Source organism: Leuciscus leuciscus (assembly GCF_965113295.1).
Source record: "Leuciscus leuciscus genome assembly, chromosome: 6".
Taxonomy (NCBI): Eukaryota; Metazoa; Chordata; class Actinopteri; order Cypriniformes; family Leuciscidae; genus Leuciscus; species Leuciscus leuciscus.
This window is the reverse complement of record NC_138730.1, coordinates 42584093-42604137: the sequence shown is the minus strand read 5'-3', so window position 1 is coordinate 42604137 and position 20045 is coordinate 42584093. Positions and strand designations below refer to the sequence as shown.

The following is a 20045-nucleotide window of genomic DNA, read 5'->3' as shown; positions in this document are numbered from 1 at the left end:
CTACCCTTTACTGTGTCAGTAATTTGTTAGGGACTGTTCGTTTTTTATTTAAGGGGCCACCGGAGGAGTTTTGAGATCTGTTGTCAAAAAAGACATGACCCTCCCTTCGCCAGCAATACATTTTTCAATGACCCTCCAAAATGTTTGTGAAAAAAGGCATGACCCTCCCCAATAATTTATTGATTAGCCTACTTCTGTACTTTGCGCTTGGCAAAGATGTTCAGATAGACATTGTTGTTTTTTTTGTTTTGTTTTTAAACCATAAACTCTTGCTTTCTCATCTTACTAGGGCTGTAACGATAGACCAAACCTACGATTCGGTTCGTATCACGATTTTTGATTTTAGATTTGAAAAAAATCATGTTTTCGGTGCTGATGGTGAACATGTGGGTGGCGCTGCCAATAAAGCATCTAAAAGCTGTCACAAAGAACCAGCAAAAGTAATGATTATTAATATGTCAAATATAGCAAGGAAACATTTTAATTGTTTATTAATAAACAAGTGTTTTCTGTGTCGACTGCAAAGATGAAGTTGACGATGCGTCGCGATCTTCTCGGAACGCGCCAGAGAGAAATGCACATTTCATAAGCAGAAAGCAGTCTGTTTTTTTAATTGTTCTGTTTAAAAGTAGACATTTCAAGCTTTCTATTTCTCAGGTCTGTGAGGCAAGTAGCATACCTTACGCTGAGTTTCGGTTCATTTATGAGACAAGAGTCCAGTTCACTCGCCCGCGCCTCCGTGATTATCTATTTTCTACTATATTTACTTCTTATTTATTAAATCCAGATGAAACATTGATTAAAATTAAGATACAATTAATAAAAAAACGAAATTCACTTTAAAGAAAGGCTTTGTGCTTTCTGTTTGAGGTCTCTGTGAAATTTTTAAAGTCGCTTTCAGAGCAGTCATGTCCGTAATGGAGAACTGTCACGCCCGTAACATTGTTTTTTTTTTTTTTTTTTTTTACATAGGCCTAAATGCGAACACGAAAAATAAAATAAAAATAATATTTTATGTTCTGTGGAGGCGGATCTTTATTCATCCGGTGGGTATATATCTTTTGGTTTGCACAGTGTAATTTATAGAAGAATTACTAAAGCATATTTTGTTTTAGTAATCCCTCCCCTATTTTATATAGACCCTCCCCTATTTTCCTCCGGTGGCCCCTTCCATAAATACCGAACGGTCCCTTAGTCAGAAAAATATAGACTACCTTAAAGTATTGCTTAATTTAACAGACATGTGTGTGTGCGTTTTATATTGCTAGTGCAGCGTGCGTCAAGTATATAAGCCCTGCCCGCTTGAGGTGCGCCGCTTCCCGCTCGCGGTGTTCTGTAGTTTACTAAAAGTTTATTAATTCTGAACGTGTCGTGTCTCGCGTGTCCATCTATATTGCACCACCAAATGCTACACTGCACTCCCTTGTGAAGTCGATTGGATGAACGGTTCTCGAAATAATCAAAATGCAAACGGACATACACACATAGAGATTCCTGCCTTTATTAGAGAGAAGAATATGTTCAGCACCCTCTCGAAGCTTTGAATATTCGATGTTCATTGCTACCGCAGCTTCGAAGCTCAAAAAATGGTATTCGGACCAGCCCTGGGGGCGGCACAAATGTTTTTCGCCTAGAGCGGCAGAAGTGCACGCGCCGGCCCTGGCCACAAATATACCCGTGCGACTTGTGACTGGTTTTGTGGTCCAGGGTCACAATTATCAAATGACATATGTAATCATTTATCCATCAGAATTTTTTTTTTTTTTTTCTGGAGACAGTCGTTGTTTAGATGCACTGCATACAATGTGTAAAAAAGGCCCCCTTGTGGCCGCTAATCATCAGACACTTTACTGTGACTCTCTCTCTACTACTGGAAGACGCCTCGCTTCACCTGGACTCTTAGCCAATCACAAGTTGATTCAGGATTGCCGCACACGGCATTCTGTCAGAGACTTTTGCCAGTAGTGTACGCTAACTGCACGGACTTACAACCTGCCTTGATACAACTGCTTTATTCTGTGTGCGTCTTTACAAGTAAGAATCGGTATTTCGTTGTTCTTCTTGACTGTTATTGCTAATGTAACCCTTCACTAAATTTGATACAGACAATGTCTGCGTATGGACCAGTCAAATCAGAAGCCTAGAATTCGCCTGTAGAGAATAAGATGTCCCAACAATAATGAGTCACTCACACAAAGTTTAAGTTGTAACTGATTTAGTATAATAAAAAATGTGTATTCAAGAATTTCAAGATGTTAAAGAAAAAACAGAGATAGATAAAATAAAATACAGGAAATAGAAAAGTAAATAAAATACAATTAAGTGTGCGTCTCAAACCAATTAATTTCTTTAAACACTTTTGTTTAAAACTTCTTAGGTTTCACATATTTCAGTGGTTCTTTTGGAAAATAAAAGAAACAAAATAAAATTTAGAATATAATCAATTCAAGCTAAACTCCTAATCTGATTCCCTTTGAAATTCTTCTCTTATCTTCTAATTTTTCAAAACAAAATAAAAGAATGGACAAAAAAAACAATTACCTTTGATCAAGCAACACAAAATAAACCAAATAATGAATAAATTCACATTTAAATTCTTTTTTTCAGGAATTTAACCTTTCAATTTCGACATGAGTTGAATGCAGTCTCGGAAGTTAGGGCTGAAATGGGTAATGACAATGATTTTGTCCGTTTCTCCTCGTGAATGAAATTCCTCCCAGTAACAGTGAAAAGTGTGAGAGCTGTTAGTTCAATTTCCTACCATCCAGTTCGGCAACGATAATGTCAGTTTCAGGCAATCGATCAATACTCGTTGTTAGACTCGTGCGGCTCGCCAGTCCCGACTCCCTCCGCGAACATGAGAGTTAAGACAAAATCCAGGAACTCCAACCCGGAAAGATTCGATCTCACAGCAGCATCAACTCAATTCAGCACACACTCGACGACGATGAAAAATTTAAATCAGGAAAAGACAAGAAGAAAACAGAGAGAATACAAAACAAAACAAAACAAAAAACCTGACCTTGAATACAAGATCAGAAAAAACCTTGTTAGTTTTCCATAACATAACGTTACACATCACATCATTTAACAGTGTTTAACACGCCATCAAAATGGCGATTGCGTTTCACATACAACGTGCAATCATTTCGTTCACCAAATGTGGTTATGAAGAAAATACATTACTTATAAAATAAACAGATTTCTCATTTACAATTCTCTAATATAAGCATTTCATGAACATTTAACCCAAATGGAATAAAAGTGTAACTCACCAAGACCAGATGAGCTTGAATATAAACCTTTTTTTTTCCAGGTTTGAAGAACGGTTACAACTCAGAAAAATCCTTTTCTCTTCCTCACTCAAAAATATATTCGTATTATAAGTCTCTGTTTCTCAATAAATAAACCTCAATTTGTGAACGCGCTGTGTTACAACGGCTGCTTCTCCGTAACTGCGTCACATATGCGGTTTCTCCGTAACTGCGTCACACAGTATAAAATCAATTTAACTCTTTTTCTCGGTCTCTTTCATATCAAATTTACTTCTCTTCCACTACATCGTCTCTGGAACAATATACATGTAATTCTCATCAAATTCTCAAAGAAGATAACTTATCTCTCAAATTTCCTTGGAGAGATTCAACTGACGTCTGCTCTCGTCTGCGATAGCAATCAAAAAAGAACGCGGTCTCTAACTGCGTGCGAAATATGGAAAACAGAAATGCACTCTCATTGGTCAATCCTCCCAAATAAAACTAATTTTAATTGGCTATTTTAAAACGCATGAAAATAATTTATGAAATGAAAAGAGAATTTATATAGGATATATATATATATATATATATATATATATATATATATATATATAGGATTTGAATTTTCTAATTCTTTGTTAATACTGGTTTTTTAACCTGGGTTACACCCTCCCCCTGTTGATCTTATGCACGTCCTCGGGCATGCATACGGCTGTGTTGTCAACACTGACAAAGGGTCACCCGGTACCATGACACAATTACCCCAGATCAAATTTGAATTTTCTTCGGATTGACCAAAAGCATTACTTAGTCCTTGTAATAAGGACTGGACTACCGAAATTAAAGGATTTCCTAATTGAGGATAATGAAACTTCTTTGGGGGTTTGGTTTGCCTTGAGGAACGTCTAACACCATCAGACTGGGGGTCATCTTCCTCTGACATACCCTCTTCAGGAACTATACCAGGTCTAGGACAATTTCCCTCATCCTGAACAACCCTCAGATCTTCAAATAGACTCGGGATTACATCCTCCAGCGACTTATTCATCAACCCATGGTTAATACAATCATCCTCCCCAGACACTATTACAGTGTCATCTGCTCTATCTTCTCCAGGATCAACATCCATATTCTCAGACTCCACTCCATCACTTACAGGCAAGTTCTCATTCACGTCACACACTTGTTCGTTTACCTCACTAACCTCAAACTGTTTTTCTTTCAGGGAATCAACATTTGTCTGACTGGTTCCTGCCGATTCAACTTCAACAGTGTCTGTGATTTGGAAATTCCCCAAATTATAGGAAGAACTTTCAGGTGGTATGTAACGTGCAACCACTTCTACTACATCTCTGGGTAAAAAACAATTAGACTCATTCTCAGAACTCTCTTCATCGTTTGAATTTCCCTTCTCATTAGCATTTTCCGTACCCAACTGAGACCTTGCTCGACGTCTTTGACGCACTTTGGGTAAAATTGTCTCATCTGCCTCCACACCAGGTAAGAACCCACAAGGTAAGAGCAGGTCTCGGTGCAGCGTACGGACAGGACCCTCTTTCCCTTCAGGACAAAGGGTGTACACAGGAACATCTTTTGCTTTCTTCAACACTAAATAAACATCTGATTCCCATTTGTCTGCCAGTTTCTGTTTGCCTCTCAACCTGACATTCCTAACTAAAACCCTATCACCCACTTCCAAACTGGAAACCACTACATTTCTGTCAAACCTCTTTTTATTCCGTTCGGCTATTTTCATACTGTTTTCCAAAGCCAATTTGTAGCTTTCTTCTAGCCTATTCTTTAGAGAGGTTACATACTTTGAGTGGGATTGACAAGATTCGTCGTTCAAGATGCCAAACGCAATGTCCATTGGCAACCGAGGCTGCCTTCCAAACATGAGCTCATAAGGAGAGTAGCCGGTAACATCATTTCTGGTGCAATTGTACGCGTGCACTAGGGGTTTGACATACTCTTTCCAGTGAGCTTTCTGTTTGTTCTCTAGAGTACCCAACATCTGCAGCAAAGTTCTATTAAATCTCTCTACTGGGTTTCCCCTAGGGTGGTACGACGTCGTTCTTACTTTGCGAATGCCAGCGATCTTACACAATTCCCGGATGGTATGGGACTCAAAATCTGGCCCTTGATCACTGTGTAGCTTCTCTGGAAACCCATAATGTACTAAAAATTGGTCCCAGAGGCACTTAGCAACTGTCTGAGCTTTCTGATTTCGAGTGGGAATAGCGACAGCATACTTCGTAAAGTGATCCGTGATGACCAAAATATCCTTAGTGTTGCTGCGGTCGGGTTCAACTGACAGGAAGTCCATACAGACCAACTCTAATGGCCTGCTTGTCTGTATGTTTACTAGTGGAGCAGCTTTCTGTACAGGAGACTTTCTTCTGACACAACGCTCACAAGTCCTGATCTTTCTTTCCACGGCATTTGCCATTCGTGGCCAGTAAAACCGGGAACGAAGAAGATCAAGGGTCCTTTCCACACCTAGGTGGCCCATATCATCATGCAAACAGGTAAGTACCATCTCCCTGAGATTTTTAGGCAATGCTAGCTGTCTTTGCACTTTTCCTTGGTCCAGACGCTTACGATACAACAATCCGTTTCTCAGTTCAAACTTATTCCATTCCTTAAACCACAAAACCATTTCCAACGGCTTCCCTTTCACACTGTGTGGTTTTTTGTTAGACTCTAGACATTCAATGACCTCTCTTATTTCAGGGTCCTCTCTCTGTCTACGCATCAAGTCATCCTCAGACAATCTAGGAATGGCAGGTAACCCATGGTCGCACTCATCCATAAACGCCTGAGGTAACACGTCTGCAGTCACAACTAAGGACTCAACCAAAGCTACAGGAGAAGGTTGGTGAATCTGATTCCGCTCACATATAGCTCTCACTACCTCAGGAAGCATAACCTGCTGTCCCTGTTCGGCCTCACCTAAATGGTTTAAGGTGAACTGTCTTATGTGTTCCCGTTCCTTCTGGGACTCCAAATCATCTCTGAGCTGACCATTCGGACGTCGAGACAATCCGTCTGCGTCCTGATTCTGGGTACCTGCTCGATACTGGATTTTGAAATTGAAAGTAGACAGACTGGACAACCACCGGTAACTTGTGGCATCGAGTTTTGCTGAAGTTAAGACATACGTTAAGGGATTACTATCGGTCACTACTGTGAATTCGCTCCCATACAAATAGTCACTAAACTTAACGGTAACCGCCCACTTAAGCGCCAAAAACTCTAGCTTATGAGCTGGATACTTTGCTTCACTTCGAGTCAAACCTCGACTTGCATACGCAATGACCCTAAGCTGGCCTTCCTGCTCTTGATACAAAGCAGCACCGAGCCCGGTGGTGCTGGCATCAGTGTGCAATAGATAAGGTAGCCGTGGATCAGCATAACCCAGAATTGGAGCGGTTGTCAATCTGTTCACAGTGGTTTCAAACGCTTCTTGACATTCAACAGTCCATCTATCCCCCAACGGCTCTTTTGGGTTAAAGTAGGGCCGATTTACCTCTTTACACTTAGTTTTCCTCCTAACTGGGGGATACCCGGCTGTGAGACTATTTAGGGGTCTAACGATCTTGGAGAAGTCCTGTACGAATCTACGGTAATACCCTGCAAATCCTAAAAAGGATTTCAACTCTCTAAGATTCTGTGGTCTCGGCCAGGTTTTTACGGCTTCTATTTTACTTGGGTCAGTACTCACACCATGTTGGGACACAACATGACCCAGATACCGTACAGACGTCTGAAAAAATTTGCACTTGTCGGGAGAAAGTTTTAAGCCGTACTCTTTCAACCGGTTAAGGACTTGTAGTAGACGGCGTTCATGCTCCTCAAGGGTCTCTGAAAACACAATCAGGTCATCGATGAAGACCAGAACCTCACTTCGATTCAAGCTCCCCATGCAACGCTCCATGAGGCGCTGAAAAGTACTTGGGGCGTTTGTTATACCCTGGGGCATCCGATTAAACTCCCAGAACCCCAAGGGACACACAAAGGCCGTCTTTTCCTTATCCTGCTCGTCCATCTCAATCTGATAGTATCCCGATTTCAGGTCGAGAACGGAGAACCATTTGGAGCCTGTAAGCACCGAAAACGCCTCCTCAAGATTTGGAAGGGCATAGGCGTCTTTAATGGTCTGCGCGTTCAACTTCCTGAAATCGATACAAAGCCGTACAGAGTTATCTTTTTTTCTAACCACAACAATGGGAGAGGCGAAAGGGGATTCAGACTCCCTAATAACTCCAGCGTCTAACAACTCCTGCAAGTGTTTCCTGACTGCACTAACATCATGAGGATGAATCGGTCTGGGTCTATGTTTGAAGGGAGTCTCATCACTGAGCTTGATGCGATGTTTCACCTTGTCAGTATGGCCATAATCCATATCATGCAAAGCGAAAACTTCAGGCATCGCACTCAGCAAGGCAGAGATTCGACTCTTCCATTCTGTCGGCAAAGGCGAGTCATCGAAATCAACGTGTTTCTGCGTTCCTGGTGATTCTGCTCTGGCTTGTAAGGAATCAGTTTTCTGGGGAGCCTCTATCACTTGCTGAACAGAATACATTTCAGCTAACACTGTCTTAGGAGGAATCACAATATCGGCATGGGTTTCATTTCTAACCAACACAGGCACACGAACGGAACGTCTGGTGGGCAAGGTGTGTAAACCACTGGCAATGACTAAACCACCTGGTAAGTTAGACAACTCAGAAGGCCCAATGACTGCTAAGTTCTCTGGAAGGCAACTATTCAGATAAACAACACCATCAAACACTGCACTACCACCCGCAGGCACCGTTTCAGCATTGTCTCCACCCAATGTTACATGCCCCAAGGTCTCTGCACATCTCTGCTTATGCCTGGCACTCAGAACCTTAAGCACAGCTCGATACCCACTGAAAGCTGGGTTGAGCTCAACATCTTCTCCTTGAGCATGAGTATCATACAAGGTATCCAAAGAGTTTGTTCCCACTAATATCTGTTGCACTCCCACCAAGTCAGGAACCACTAAAGCTAGAGTATCAATTTCAGCCTCTAATCCTAGAAATTCTTTAGGGAAGGTTAAAGTAAGTTCTACATACCCTAAATAGGGTACAGACTGCCCATTGGCCCCCTCTACCTCCAACAAGGCATCTAACGGCTTCACTGGATGATCTGCTAAATATGCCTTGTGGAATGAGGACGGAACCGTGGTCACTTGGGACCCAGTGTCCAATAAACAATTCACCTGTATTCCATCAATGCACAACTGGGCAGTGCACTTTGTCCCAACTAACCCTTTTGGCAACCTTCCTAACATTCTGCCTTTTGAACAAATGTCAAAGGCTTTCCTGCTCTTTTTAGGGCATTGAAACTCAGTGCCGTTCTCTGCATGCCCTACTGCAGAAACGGCCTGGAGTTTACCTGCTGCGATTTTACTTGGCTCTGCAAGTCCCATTGGGCTTGCTTCTCTCTCAACAAACACCGTTTCCTGGCCACTTTGGAAGGGTCTGGGTCATTTTCACAGTTGGCAACCATGTGCCCATCTTCGCCGCAGCGAAAACAGTACCCTGGACGAGGTCGGGGCAATCCTGTCCCACTCTCATTTGACTCAACCTGTCTAGGCCACGCCTTTTCAAAATTTCCACGGGACCCTAACTGGCTAGGTGTTCGGTCTTTCTGTGCTTCCATTGTAACCATTTGAGCTTTTAATGCAGCTACTTGCTTCCTCAGCTCTGCAAGTTCTGAAGTACTTGAGTCAGCGTACAATGTTTTTTTAGGCACAGCTGACTCCATAGCCTGGACTTGCGCTCTCAACTCTTTTACCTCTGCTTTTAATTTCGAGAATTCTACAGCTTCTTTGCAATCATCCTGCCCCTTCTTAGAACCTGAAATTTTCTGAGTTAACTGTGTTTGAATGCCCGACATTGGTCTTTTTACCTGAGCAAATGCTTCACCTCCTAACTCAGTAACATTAGGGGATAACTGATGCACGGTCGCTTTTGACTTAAAAGGTTGTGAGCCAAGTCTGTTCATCCCCAAATGGCTTCGCATGCGCTCCTCTTTGGAAGTTTGCTTGTCCTCCTCAGCCCTAACAGACACAACTAACTCAGCAAATGAAGGGGGGTTAAGCTTTCTTTCTTCAAGATGCAAATTTGCAAGCAACCGGTTATCCCAACACCCTCTACAAAACTGCTTTAGTAAGCTGCAATCACGCTCGGCTTCTGGAATGCCTTCTCTCCGCACTGCCGCACTCAGCATGACTTGCAACCGATGCAGGTAGCTAGAGGGTTTCTCTCCTTGGTTCTGCAACAGTGTCATAAATTTGGCAAATAACTCGTCGCCGTCTTCAACTGACCCATAGACAGACTCTAACAGCTCTAAATATAACTTTGGAGATGCTTGCGGGCCAATATGCTTTACGACGTCAGCCGCTGGCGGCAAAAGGCTGTCCAGTATTTTCCTGGTGCGAGAGAGGTCAGAAATGGATGGGTCATCAAGCAAAAAATCAACACTCGCCCTCCAGGTATCAAAGTCAGGTTCGTTAGCTGGTCGGGGAACTTTCCCTGAAAATGACCTCAGGCGCACAGAAACATACTGAGTTGATACGTTATCAGAAGCTCGCACAATATGTTCAACTACAACTCGTTGTACACTAGGGGGGCTTAATACATCCATGGGCAGAGCAGTACACGAGGGCACCGCATTTGCCTCATTAGTCTTGGTCAGGTTTTGATCTTTGCTTTGCTGGCTACATGACAAAGGTACACTATCCGACAATGAAGATGCAGTCGTCTCTTCAACTACTCTTTGTGAATGAGATGATAACCGACGGGTTTGAGAATCAGCCACAATAGGACAATCAGTTTCATCACTTGACATGGATGACGGTTCAATGAAAGCACTAGCAGCATTAAGCTTTTTTAGCTCCTCTTGAATTACAACCTGCAAAGGTCTTCCGCTAAATCTAGCCATTTCTTGCAGTTCCTCTAGATAATTGCTAGTGACATCACCCCCAGTCGTCTGAGTGTAAACACTGCTCAAGGCACACACATTAAAGAATGTGTCTGCATTAGAAGTACTAACAATTCGTAATGGCAACAAGGGTCGCAGTGCATCCATAGCGGAGCTATATTGGAACTCTATTATAGCTTGCTGATGAAATTCGGAGGACGGACTATCAATGAGCAAGGTTCGCTTTATGCTACCATATCGCATCAGCCATGACTCAAGATCTTGATCGGATTCGGATAGTGTTAAACCGCTTGCTAGAACGGCATCACGAACACACACTTTCTCTCGTCTCACAATGTCCATTGTTCTTAACTGTTCTAAACTGCTTTTTCACACTGAGAGATCACTATTGTTGTATGACACTCCAAATTCTCCTGGCTGGCTCTCGCCAACTTTGTAACCCTTCACTAAATTTGATACAGACAATGTCTGCGTATGGACCAGTCAAATCAGAAGCCTAGAATTCGCCTGTAGAGAATAAGATGTCCCAACAATAATGAGTCACTCACACAAAGTTTAAGTTGTAACTGATTTAGTATAATAAAAAATGTGTATTCAAGAATTTCAAGATGTTAAAGAAAAAACAGAGATAGATAAAATAAAATACAGGAAATAGAAAAGTAAATAAAATACAATTAAGTGTGCGTCTCAAACCAATTAATTTCTTTAAACACTTTTGTTTAAAACTTCTTAGGTTTCACATATTTCAGTGGTTCTTTTGGAAAATAAAAGAAACAAAATAAAATTTAGAATATAATCAATTCAAGCTAAACTCCTAATCTGATTCCCTTTGAAATTCTTCTCTTATCTTCTAATTTTTCAAAACAAAATAAAAGAATGGACAAAAAAAACAATTACCTTTGATCAAGCAACACAAAATAAACCAAATAATGAATAAATTCACATTTAAATTCTTTTTTTCAGGAATTTAACCTTTCAATTTCGACATGAGTTGAATGCAGTCTCGGAAGTTAGGGCTGAAATGGGTAATGACAATGATTTTGTCCGTTTCTCCTCGTGAATGAAATTCCTCCCAGTAACAGTGAAAAGTGTGAGAGCTGTTAGTTCAATTTCCTACCATCCAGTTCGGCAACGATAATGTCAGTTTCAGGCAATCGATCAATACTCGTTGTTAGACTCGTGCGGCTCGCCAGTCCCGACTCCCTCCGCGAACATGAGAGTTAAGACAAAATCCAGGAACTCCAACCCGGAAAGATTCGATCTCACAGCAGCATCAACTCAATTCAGCACACACTCGACGACGATGAAAAATTTAAATCAGGAAAAGACAAGAAGAAAACAGAGAGAATACAAAACAAAACAAAAAACCTGACCTTGAATACAAGATCAGAAAAAACCTTGTTAGTTTTCCATAACATAACGTTACACATCACATCATTTAACAGTGTTTAACACGCCATCAAAATGGCGATTGCGTTTCACATACAACGTGCAATCATTTCGTTCACCAAATGTGGTTATGAAGAAAATACATTACTTATAAAATAAACAGATTTCTCATTTACAATTCTCTAATATAAGCATTTCATGAACATTTAACCCAAATGGAATAAAAGTGTAACTCACCAAGACCAGATGAGCTTGAATATAAACCTTTTTTTTTCCAGGTTTGAAGAACGGTTACAACTCAGAAAAATCCTTTTCTCTTCCTCACTCAAAAATATATTCGTATTATAAGTCTCTGTTTCTCAATAAATAAACCTCAATTTGTGAACGCGCTGTGTTACAACGGCTGCTTCTCCGTAACTGCGTCACATATGCGGTTTCTCCGTAACTGCGTCACACAGTATAAAATCAATTTAACTCTTTTTCTCGGTCTCTTTCATATCAAATTTACTTCTCTTCCACTACATCGTCTCTGGAACAATATACATGTAATTCTCATCAAATTCTCAAAGAAGATAACTTATCTCTCAAATTTCCTTGGAGAGATTCAACTGACGTCTGCTCTCGTCTGCGATAGCAATCAAAAAAGAACGCGGTCTCTAACTGCGTGCGAAATATGGAAAACAGAAATGCACTCTCATTGGTCAATCCTCCCAAATAAAACTAATTTTAATTGGCTATTTTAAAACGCATGAAAATAATTTATGAAATGAAAAGAGAATTTATATAGGATATATATATATATATATATATATATATATATATATATATATATATATATATATATATATATATATATATAGGATTTGAATTTTCTAATTCTTTGTTAATACTGGTTTTTTAACCTGGGTTACACTAAGGCTAGATTGGTAGTGTTTTGTCTGTTTAGTGTTGCTAAATGTAAGCTCAGGCGTTTCCTGCACGGCTAGACCTTGTGTCGTGATGCTTCTTTCTATCAATGTATAAGTTGCCACTCGGGCATTATTCTTTGGGTACACATTGTAGAATACCAGTTAAGCACCTTTGTGCATAGTTTGAAAACTATCGCGCTGATATTCGCCTTCAATCCAGTTAATTGGTTATAGGGCACGCACCTCCCGCATGTACACTGGTCGTCACGTGACACCTCTCGGAGCGGCATGGTGTAGTTATTTATGTGACCAGCAGAGGGAGCCATTGTATTGCGAATGGTTTATCCTTTCTTATTGTTATAGTTGTAGCTGCTTAGACCTACATAACAGCCTTTTTCATTCTTTACTGTCAGTTTCGGCCATGTTAAGATATTGTTGTATTTTATTTCTGCTATATATGTTAGAATAGGATGCAGTTAATACAAATAGAGGTTTGTTGCATGATAATCATTTATTCGCATTCAACTAATTATGTTTGTTTTATTTCTTTATTTGTTTCAGAACCACACATCAATGTACATATTCAATCATGCAGTTGTAAATTCAATAAATACTTCCAATGAAGAAATCTTGCGTGATTCTGACCGATCACCCGCTGTGAGCTCTACCTAACGATCCATAAACTATCCAAATCAATGAAGCCAGTCTTCTTCTGCACAAAGTGGTCCTTCGAGCCGGATCCAGAGCCTGCAGCGGAGCAAGATGTCTACCACCTCGGATAAAGAGTCTAGTGCACGATCCAGGAGGCAGCGGTCCCTCCCTAACTACTTGCAAGATTATGACTTGTCTGATCTCCCGACCAGATCTCAAACCAAGAAGTCTTCTGAGTCACAGTCCAGAGAGCAGCTAGACGAAGAGGACCGCAGCAGACCTGATTCACGCTCTGCATCCCCAGAAAGTCAGCTGCATCACAGCCCAGCGCGATGGTCAGTCACTGACAAATGGGAATCTTCTGCAGATGAGTGGAGAAGGGAGTGCCACATACTAGAGCGTGAAAGGGAAGATCTCCTAGCAGCAATGGAGGAATTAAAAATACAGAACGAGCAGCTCAGAGCCAAAGTGGAGCCCAGCAGTTCCCGTCCAGAGCCACGTACTGTAACTGCCAGAGATAGACTTTATCGAGAAGGGCTGGATTATGGAGGTGCTTCAACCCAGTATAAATCAGTCTACTTCCGGGACAGGGAGACACCACCACAACGGTCCTCTGACAGGCATCATGACTACAGCAGAGAGACAAAGGACTACAGAGAATCAACCAGATATGACTCTCCCTCACCTAAGCGCTCTCCCGAGCCAGTACGCACCAAGCACCAGGCCCTGCAACGAAGCTATGAGTCCAGGGAAGGGCGCTACAGTTCTCATTATAACTATGAGCAGTCCAGCCACCGCCGCTCACCTGAGCGCCACGCCAGTTACAGAGACTCTCGTTATTCCTACAGAGAATACAGAGAACCATCACGCCGAGGTGACTATTCTCCTGCACGCCGCCGCAGCTACTCTCCTGACCAGCGTGAGAGACGTAGTTTCCCTTCACCTCGGCACGAGCCCAGACGCCGACGCTCAGTGACTCCCCCTGGTGGACAGGAAAGAACATACAGAGGGCCCACTCCTACAATCCCGAACTTCAATCGTCCTAACCAAGAGACTTTGCAAGACTCCGTATTGCTCTAGACAATCTCCTTCCTAGAGATGCCACCAACATTCAGAGTGGAGACAACATTCAGAGTGGAGACATTAAGTCATTCAGGTTGTTCGCCCTGAACGTCAGATCCCTGGTGAGCATGTTGGAGCAGCTCGGTTTAAAGGGGCAAGTTGAGCTGGACTGTGGTTCTCATGTCACTCGTCTACTGGGCAAGCTACCGCACGACCTGAGGTCCAGTTTCAGGCGCTACATCCACCCGCTCCGCATTCCTATCCCCACTCTTCTGGACCTAGCAGATTGGTTGGAATACGAGCTCCAGATCCAGGAGGATATAGCACAATATCGCTTGAGAAAGGACACTGGATCTAAGCCCAAAGACTCCAAGAGTACTGTCAGGTCGTCACCTAAGGCCTCAGTCCTCATGCTGGGAGCTAGGGAGCCAGCCAAATCTACTCCTCCAACCAGTCTAGATGCAAAGAAGTTCTGCCCATTCTGTGAGAACTACAAGCACACTTTGAATAGTTGCGCAAATTTCAAACTGCTCAGCGCTACCCAGAAACGTAACTGGATTCAGGACAACAACCGATGTTGGCGATGCGGCAGAGAACACAGATCAGCTGAATGTGATCTAAAGATGTGCTGTAAAACATGCAACAGCAGACACCTGCTTGCTTTGCACGATGTCAGCGAGAGAAGTTTAGCCAAGGCTGACAAAGCTGAGAGAAGGCCTGACCAGGTGAAGTCCAGTGAGAGCAAACCTTTGTCCATACCAAGTGCAGACCAAGTGCTATACATTGGCAAGCCACCGCAGGGCCATCGTGTGCTTCTCAAGGTCAGTAAAGTTATCCTCCGCCATGGTGACCAAACTCTAGAGACATACGCTGTGCTAGACGACGGCTCCGAACGCACCCTGCTCCTCCAACCAGCTGTCCAACAACTGGGCCTTGAAGGTCAGCCTGAGGATTTGCCCCTGCGTACAGTCAGACAGGAGCTGCAGACGCTTCACGGGGCGGCTGTCTCATTTAGCATCTCCCCAGCCTGTTCTCCAGCCATGGTATACAACATCCAAGGAGCCTTTACCGCACCCAAGCTCGGGCTAGGCCAGCACACGTATCCCTTCAAAGCACTGCAGACCATACAAACATTTGAAGAAGCTTTCTATCCCTACATTCAAGGACATTGTCCCGCTACTGCTCATTGGCTCAGACCACCCTCACTTGGTGACTCCAGTTGAGCCAGTCATCTTTGGTCCCCCTGGTGCACCGGTTGCTGTCCGCACCCGTCTCGGATGGACGCTGCAAGGTCCAACCAACAATCTAAAGCAGTACCTTATCGAACAATGCTGTCTATTCACCACCTTCGGGGCACCTCCAGCTGACATCTACCAGCACGTTGAGAGACTGTGGCAGCTGGACGTCCTCCCATGGCGCAGCGAAAAGGCCAGTACAAGGTCACGGCAGGACAAGGAGGCCCTTGAATGCTTGGATAAACAGACGGTGCGAGTAGATGTTAATGGTGTTCACCGCTATGCTACTCCTCTCCTCCGCGTGAAGAACTTCCCTCAGCTCTGCGCACCAAAGGAGGCAGTACTTCCTCAGCTCCGGAATACGGAAAGGCGGCTGGCGAAGAACCCTGAGACGGCCCAAGTCTACAACGCAGAGATCCAGAGACTTGAACAGGCTGGCTATGTGGCGAAACTACCCCATGGCACAGAGAACACCTTAAGCAGCTGGTACATCCCACACCACCTTGTCGAGCACAATGGCAAGCACCGAGTGGTTTTTAATTGTTCTTTCCAGTACAACGCCACTGACTTGAACAAACTCCTGCTCCCAGGTCCAACCCTCGGTCCACCTCTCCTTTCAGTTCTCTTGCGATTCAGAGAACATTGTGTGGCCTTCAGCAGTGACATACGGGGGATGTTTCACCAGGTCAGGCTCCTTCCGGAGGATGAACCTCTCCTCTGCTTCCTCTGGAGGGAGCTCAAGCGTGATGAACAACCCACAGTCTATCAGTGGAAAGTGCTTCCCTTCGGTACTACCTGTAGCCCCTGCTGTGCTACATACGCCCTACAGAAGCACGTCACCGACCATACTCAGCCAGCTGAAGCAGTGAGAGACTCCGTGTTAAGACATTTCTACGTGGATAACTGTCTTCAGAGTGTGCCTACAGTTGAAGATGCCAAGCCCATCATCAACAAGCTGCAGACTCTCCTCGCCGAGGGAGGCTTTGAGTTACGCCAGTGGGCCAGTACCCATCCAGACACTATCCGTCACCTCCCTGCTGAGGCGAGATCGGCTAGTGCTGAAAAGTGGATCGCCCAAGGTCACCCAGGTCAAGGAGAATCAGCCCTGGGCCTGCAGTGGGACTGCCGAGAGGACACCCTGTCCTTCAAGTGTCGAGAGGCTGTAGCCACTGAAGAAGTTGTCACTATGCGCTCCATCTATAAAGTGGTGGCAAGCCAATATGACCCCCTTGGCTTCCTAGTACCTTACACCACCAGGGCCAAAGTTGTCATCCAACACCTGTGGGACAAAAAGCGTGACTGGGACGACCCTGCTCTGCCGGATCACCTGCTAGCCGCATGGAGAGAGTGGGAGGACGAGTTACCTCACCTACAGAGCATAGCACTTCCGAGGTGTTACACTGGCCATGAGTTAGACTCTCCCACCTGTGAGCGTCAGATCCACGTGTTCTGTGATGCTTCAGAGCAAGCTTATGGCTCTGTGGCATACCTCAGAACCGAGGATCCTCATGGAGTCGTCCAAGTAGCTTTTGTCACTGCGAGATCCAGAGTTGCTCCAAAAAAGCAACAGTCAATCCCACGCCTGGAGTTATGCGCTGCCCTGACTGGAGCACAAATGGCTCGGATCCTCAAATCTGAACTCACACTGTCCATCCAGCGGGTGGTGCTCTGGTCGGACTCTACTACCGTGCTCAAGTGGCTGCAGTCGGAGTCATGCCGATACAAAGTGTTTGTTGGCACACGTGTGGCAGAGATTCAAGATCTCACCGAGGGCGACACATGGCGGTACGTGGACTCTGCACAGAACCCTGCTGACGACATAACGCGTGGCAAACCTCTCGACACATTGACACCAGACAGCCGCTGGGGTCAAGGCCCAACCTTCTTGTGGTGTGACCCAGACAAATGGCCACAAAGTCCTCAGATTCAGACAGAGGCAGATCAGGGTGAAGAGCTCAAGAAACCTCTGTTCTGCGGCCTCACTACTACCTCGCCAAGTCATCTCCCTGACGCTAAAAAGTTCTCTTCCTTCAAAGAGCTCCTGACCGCCACAACTAAAACTCTACATGGGGCGGCCCCAGGCAATGTCACAGTCTACAGGCAAGCCCAGCTAGCTCTGCTACAACAGGTCCAACAAGACAGTTTTCCTATTGAATATGCCCAGCTGCAGTCAGGGAAACCAGTCGCTAAGAGCAGCAGACTTCTCAAGCTGGCACCAGAGTTCGACCACAGTGACAAGCTCATCCGTGTTGGCGGACGTCTGCGCCATAGTAACCAGCTGGAACCGGATACTGTTCACCCGGTGGTGCTGGATGCCAAACACCCAGTCACGCAGCTGCTCATTCAAGAGTATGATTACCGTCTGCACCATCCAGGCCCAGAGAGGGTCTTCTCAGAGATGCGCCGCAAGTATTGGCTACCAGGAGGGCGAGAGGCTATCCGCCGCTTTCAGCGCAAGTGCCAAGAGTGTCAGAAATGGCGCGGAAAGCCACAAATCCCTAAAATGGCAGACCTGCCTCCATCCAGAGTCCGACTTTTCAAGCCAGCATTTTACTCAACAGGAGTAGACTGCTTCGGGCCATACTCGGTAGCGATCGGAAGAAGGAGTGAAAAGCGCTGGGGAATAATCTTTAAATGCATGACCACCCGAGCCGTGCATATCGACCTGCTCTCTAGTCTGAATGCAGACTCATTCCTCATGGCCCTGAGACGGTTCATCGCCCGCAGAGGAAAGCCGTTCGAGCTGATTTCAGACCAGGGGACTAACTTCAGAGGTGGTGATCGAGAGCTCCGGGAAGCATTCGCCGACCTTGCTCCAGACATCAAAGCTCAACTCGCCTCTCAGTAAATCGACTGGAAGTTTAATCCACCTAACGCCCCCCACTTTGGTGGCTGCTGGGAGCGCGAGATACGCTCAGTAAAACAAGCTCTGCAAGTAACCCTTGGAGCCCAGCTTGTGACAGATGAGGTACTGAGAACCCTACTAATTGAGATTGAAGGGATTCTCAACTCTAAACCATTAGGCTACACATCTGCAGACATCGCCGACCCTGATCCAATAACTCCCAACTCACTGCTCATTGGGCGGCCAGATGCCTCTCTCCCGCAGGTGGTGTATCCTGACTCCGAACTCCTGAGCAGTAGGCGTTGGCGCCATAGCCAGCTGTTGGCTGACCACTTCTGGAAGCATTTTATCCGTTTCTATTTGCCCAGCCTCCAGGCCCGACAGAAGTGGAATGCTGAAAACCCAGACCTTCACATTGGCAAGACAGTCCTCATCATTGACCCGCAGCTCCCTCGCTCACTGTGGCCAGTGGGTACAGTGATCAGCGTCTCCCCTGGCCTCGACGGTAAAGTACGATCTGCTGAAGTGAATGTAGGAGACCGGGCGTACACCCGCCCTGTGGCTCGACTCATCCAGCTTCCAGAGTTGTCAGACTAACCACTACCGGACGAGTGGGCGCCTTTTCTTCTTCTGCAGATTCCCTTCAGTAATCTGGGGGCGGCTGTAAAAAAGGCCCCCTTGTGGCCGCTAATCATCAGACACTTTACTGTGACTCTCTCTCTACTACTGGAAGACGCCTCGCTTCACCTGGACTCTTAGCCAATCACAAGTTGATTCAGGATTGCCGCACACGGCATTCTGTCAGAGACTTTTGCCAGTAGTGTACGCTAACTGCACGGACTTACAACCTGCCTTGATACAACTGCTTTATTCTGTGTGCGTCTTTACAAGTAAGAATCGGTATTTCGTTGTTCTTCTTGACTGTTATTGCTAAGGCTAGATTGGTAGTGTTTTGTCTGTTTAGTGTTGCTAAATGTAAGCTCAGGCGTTTCCTGCACGGCTAGACCTCGTGTCGTGATGCTTCTTTCTATCAATGTATAAGTTGCCACTCGGGCATTATTCTTTGGGTACACATTGTAGAATACCAGTTAAGCACCTTTGTGCATAGTTTGAAAACTATCGCGCTGATATTCGCCTTCAATCCAGTTAATTGGTTATAGGGCACGCACCTCCCGCATTTACACTGGTCGTCACGTGACACCTCTCGGAGCGGCCTGGTGTAGTTATTTATGTGACCAGCAGAGGGAGCCATTGTATTGCGAATGGTTTATCCTTTCTTATTGTTATAGTTGTAGCTGCTTAGACCTACATAACAGCCTTTTTCATTCTTTACTGTCAGTTTCGGCCATGTTAAGATATTGTTGTATTTTATTTCTGCTATATATGTTAGAATAGGATGCAGTTAATACAAATAGAGGTTTGTTGCATGATAATCATTTATTCGCATTCAACTAATTATGTTTGTTTTATTTCTTTATTTGTTTCAGAACCACACATCAATGTACATATTCAATCATGCAGTTGTAAATTCAATAAATACTTCCAATGAAGAAATCTTGCGTGATTCTGACCGATCACCCGCTGTGAGCTCTACCTAACGATCCATAAACTATCCAAATCAATGAAGCCAGTCTTCTTCTGCACACAATGGAAGCCCATTTCAGCCACATATGGAAAAAAAATTATGCTTAAGTAAATCATATTTATAAGTAGAATTTATGAC

The 20045-nt window shown here is 44.3% G+C and overlaps 3 protein-coding genes across 6 annotated transcripts in view; all 3 read left to right on the top strand.

Moving 5' to 3' along the window:
- LOC309501096 (uncharacterized protein) overlaps positions 1–20045 on the top strand; it is a 49724-nt gene that overhangs the window by 22110 nt on the left and 7569 nt on the right. The gene's annotated exons all lie outside the window — the stretch shown is intronic.
- LOC309500505 (uncharacterized protein) lies at positions 1844–14260 on the top strand (the record flags this gene model as incomplete). Its single annotated transcript, XM_082172115.1, has 2 exons — positions 1844–2034; positions 13091–14260. Exon 2 carries the CDS (start codon positions 13292–13294, stop codon positions 14258–14260), a length of 969 nt encoding a protein of 322 aa, XP_082028241.1. The 5' UTR covers positions 1844–2034; positions 13091–13291.
- Positions 14371–19959, top strand: LOC309500504 (uncharacterized protein; the record flags this gene model as incomplete). The annotated part of the gene is made up of 3 exons (XM_082172114.1): positions 14371–15285; positions 15407–19212; positions 19810–19959. The coding sequence occupies 2 exons, from the start codon at positions 14371–14373 to the stop codon at positions 18323–18325; spliced, it is 3834 nt and encodes a 1277-aa protein (XP_082028240.1). The 3' UTR covers positions 18326–19212; positions 19810–19959.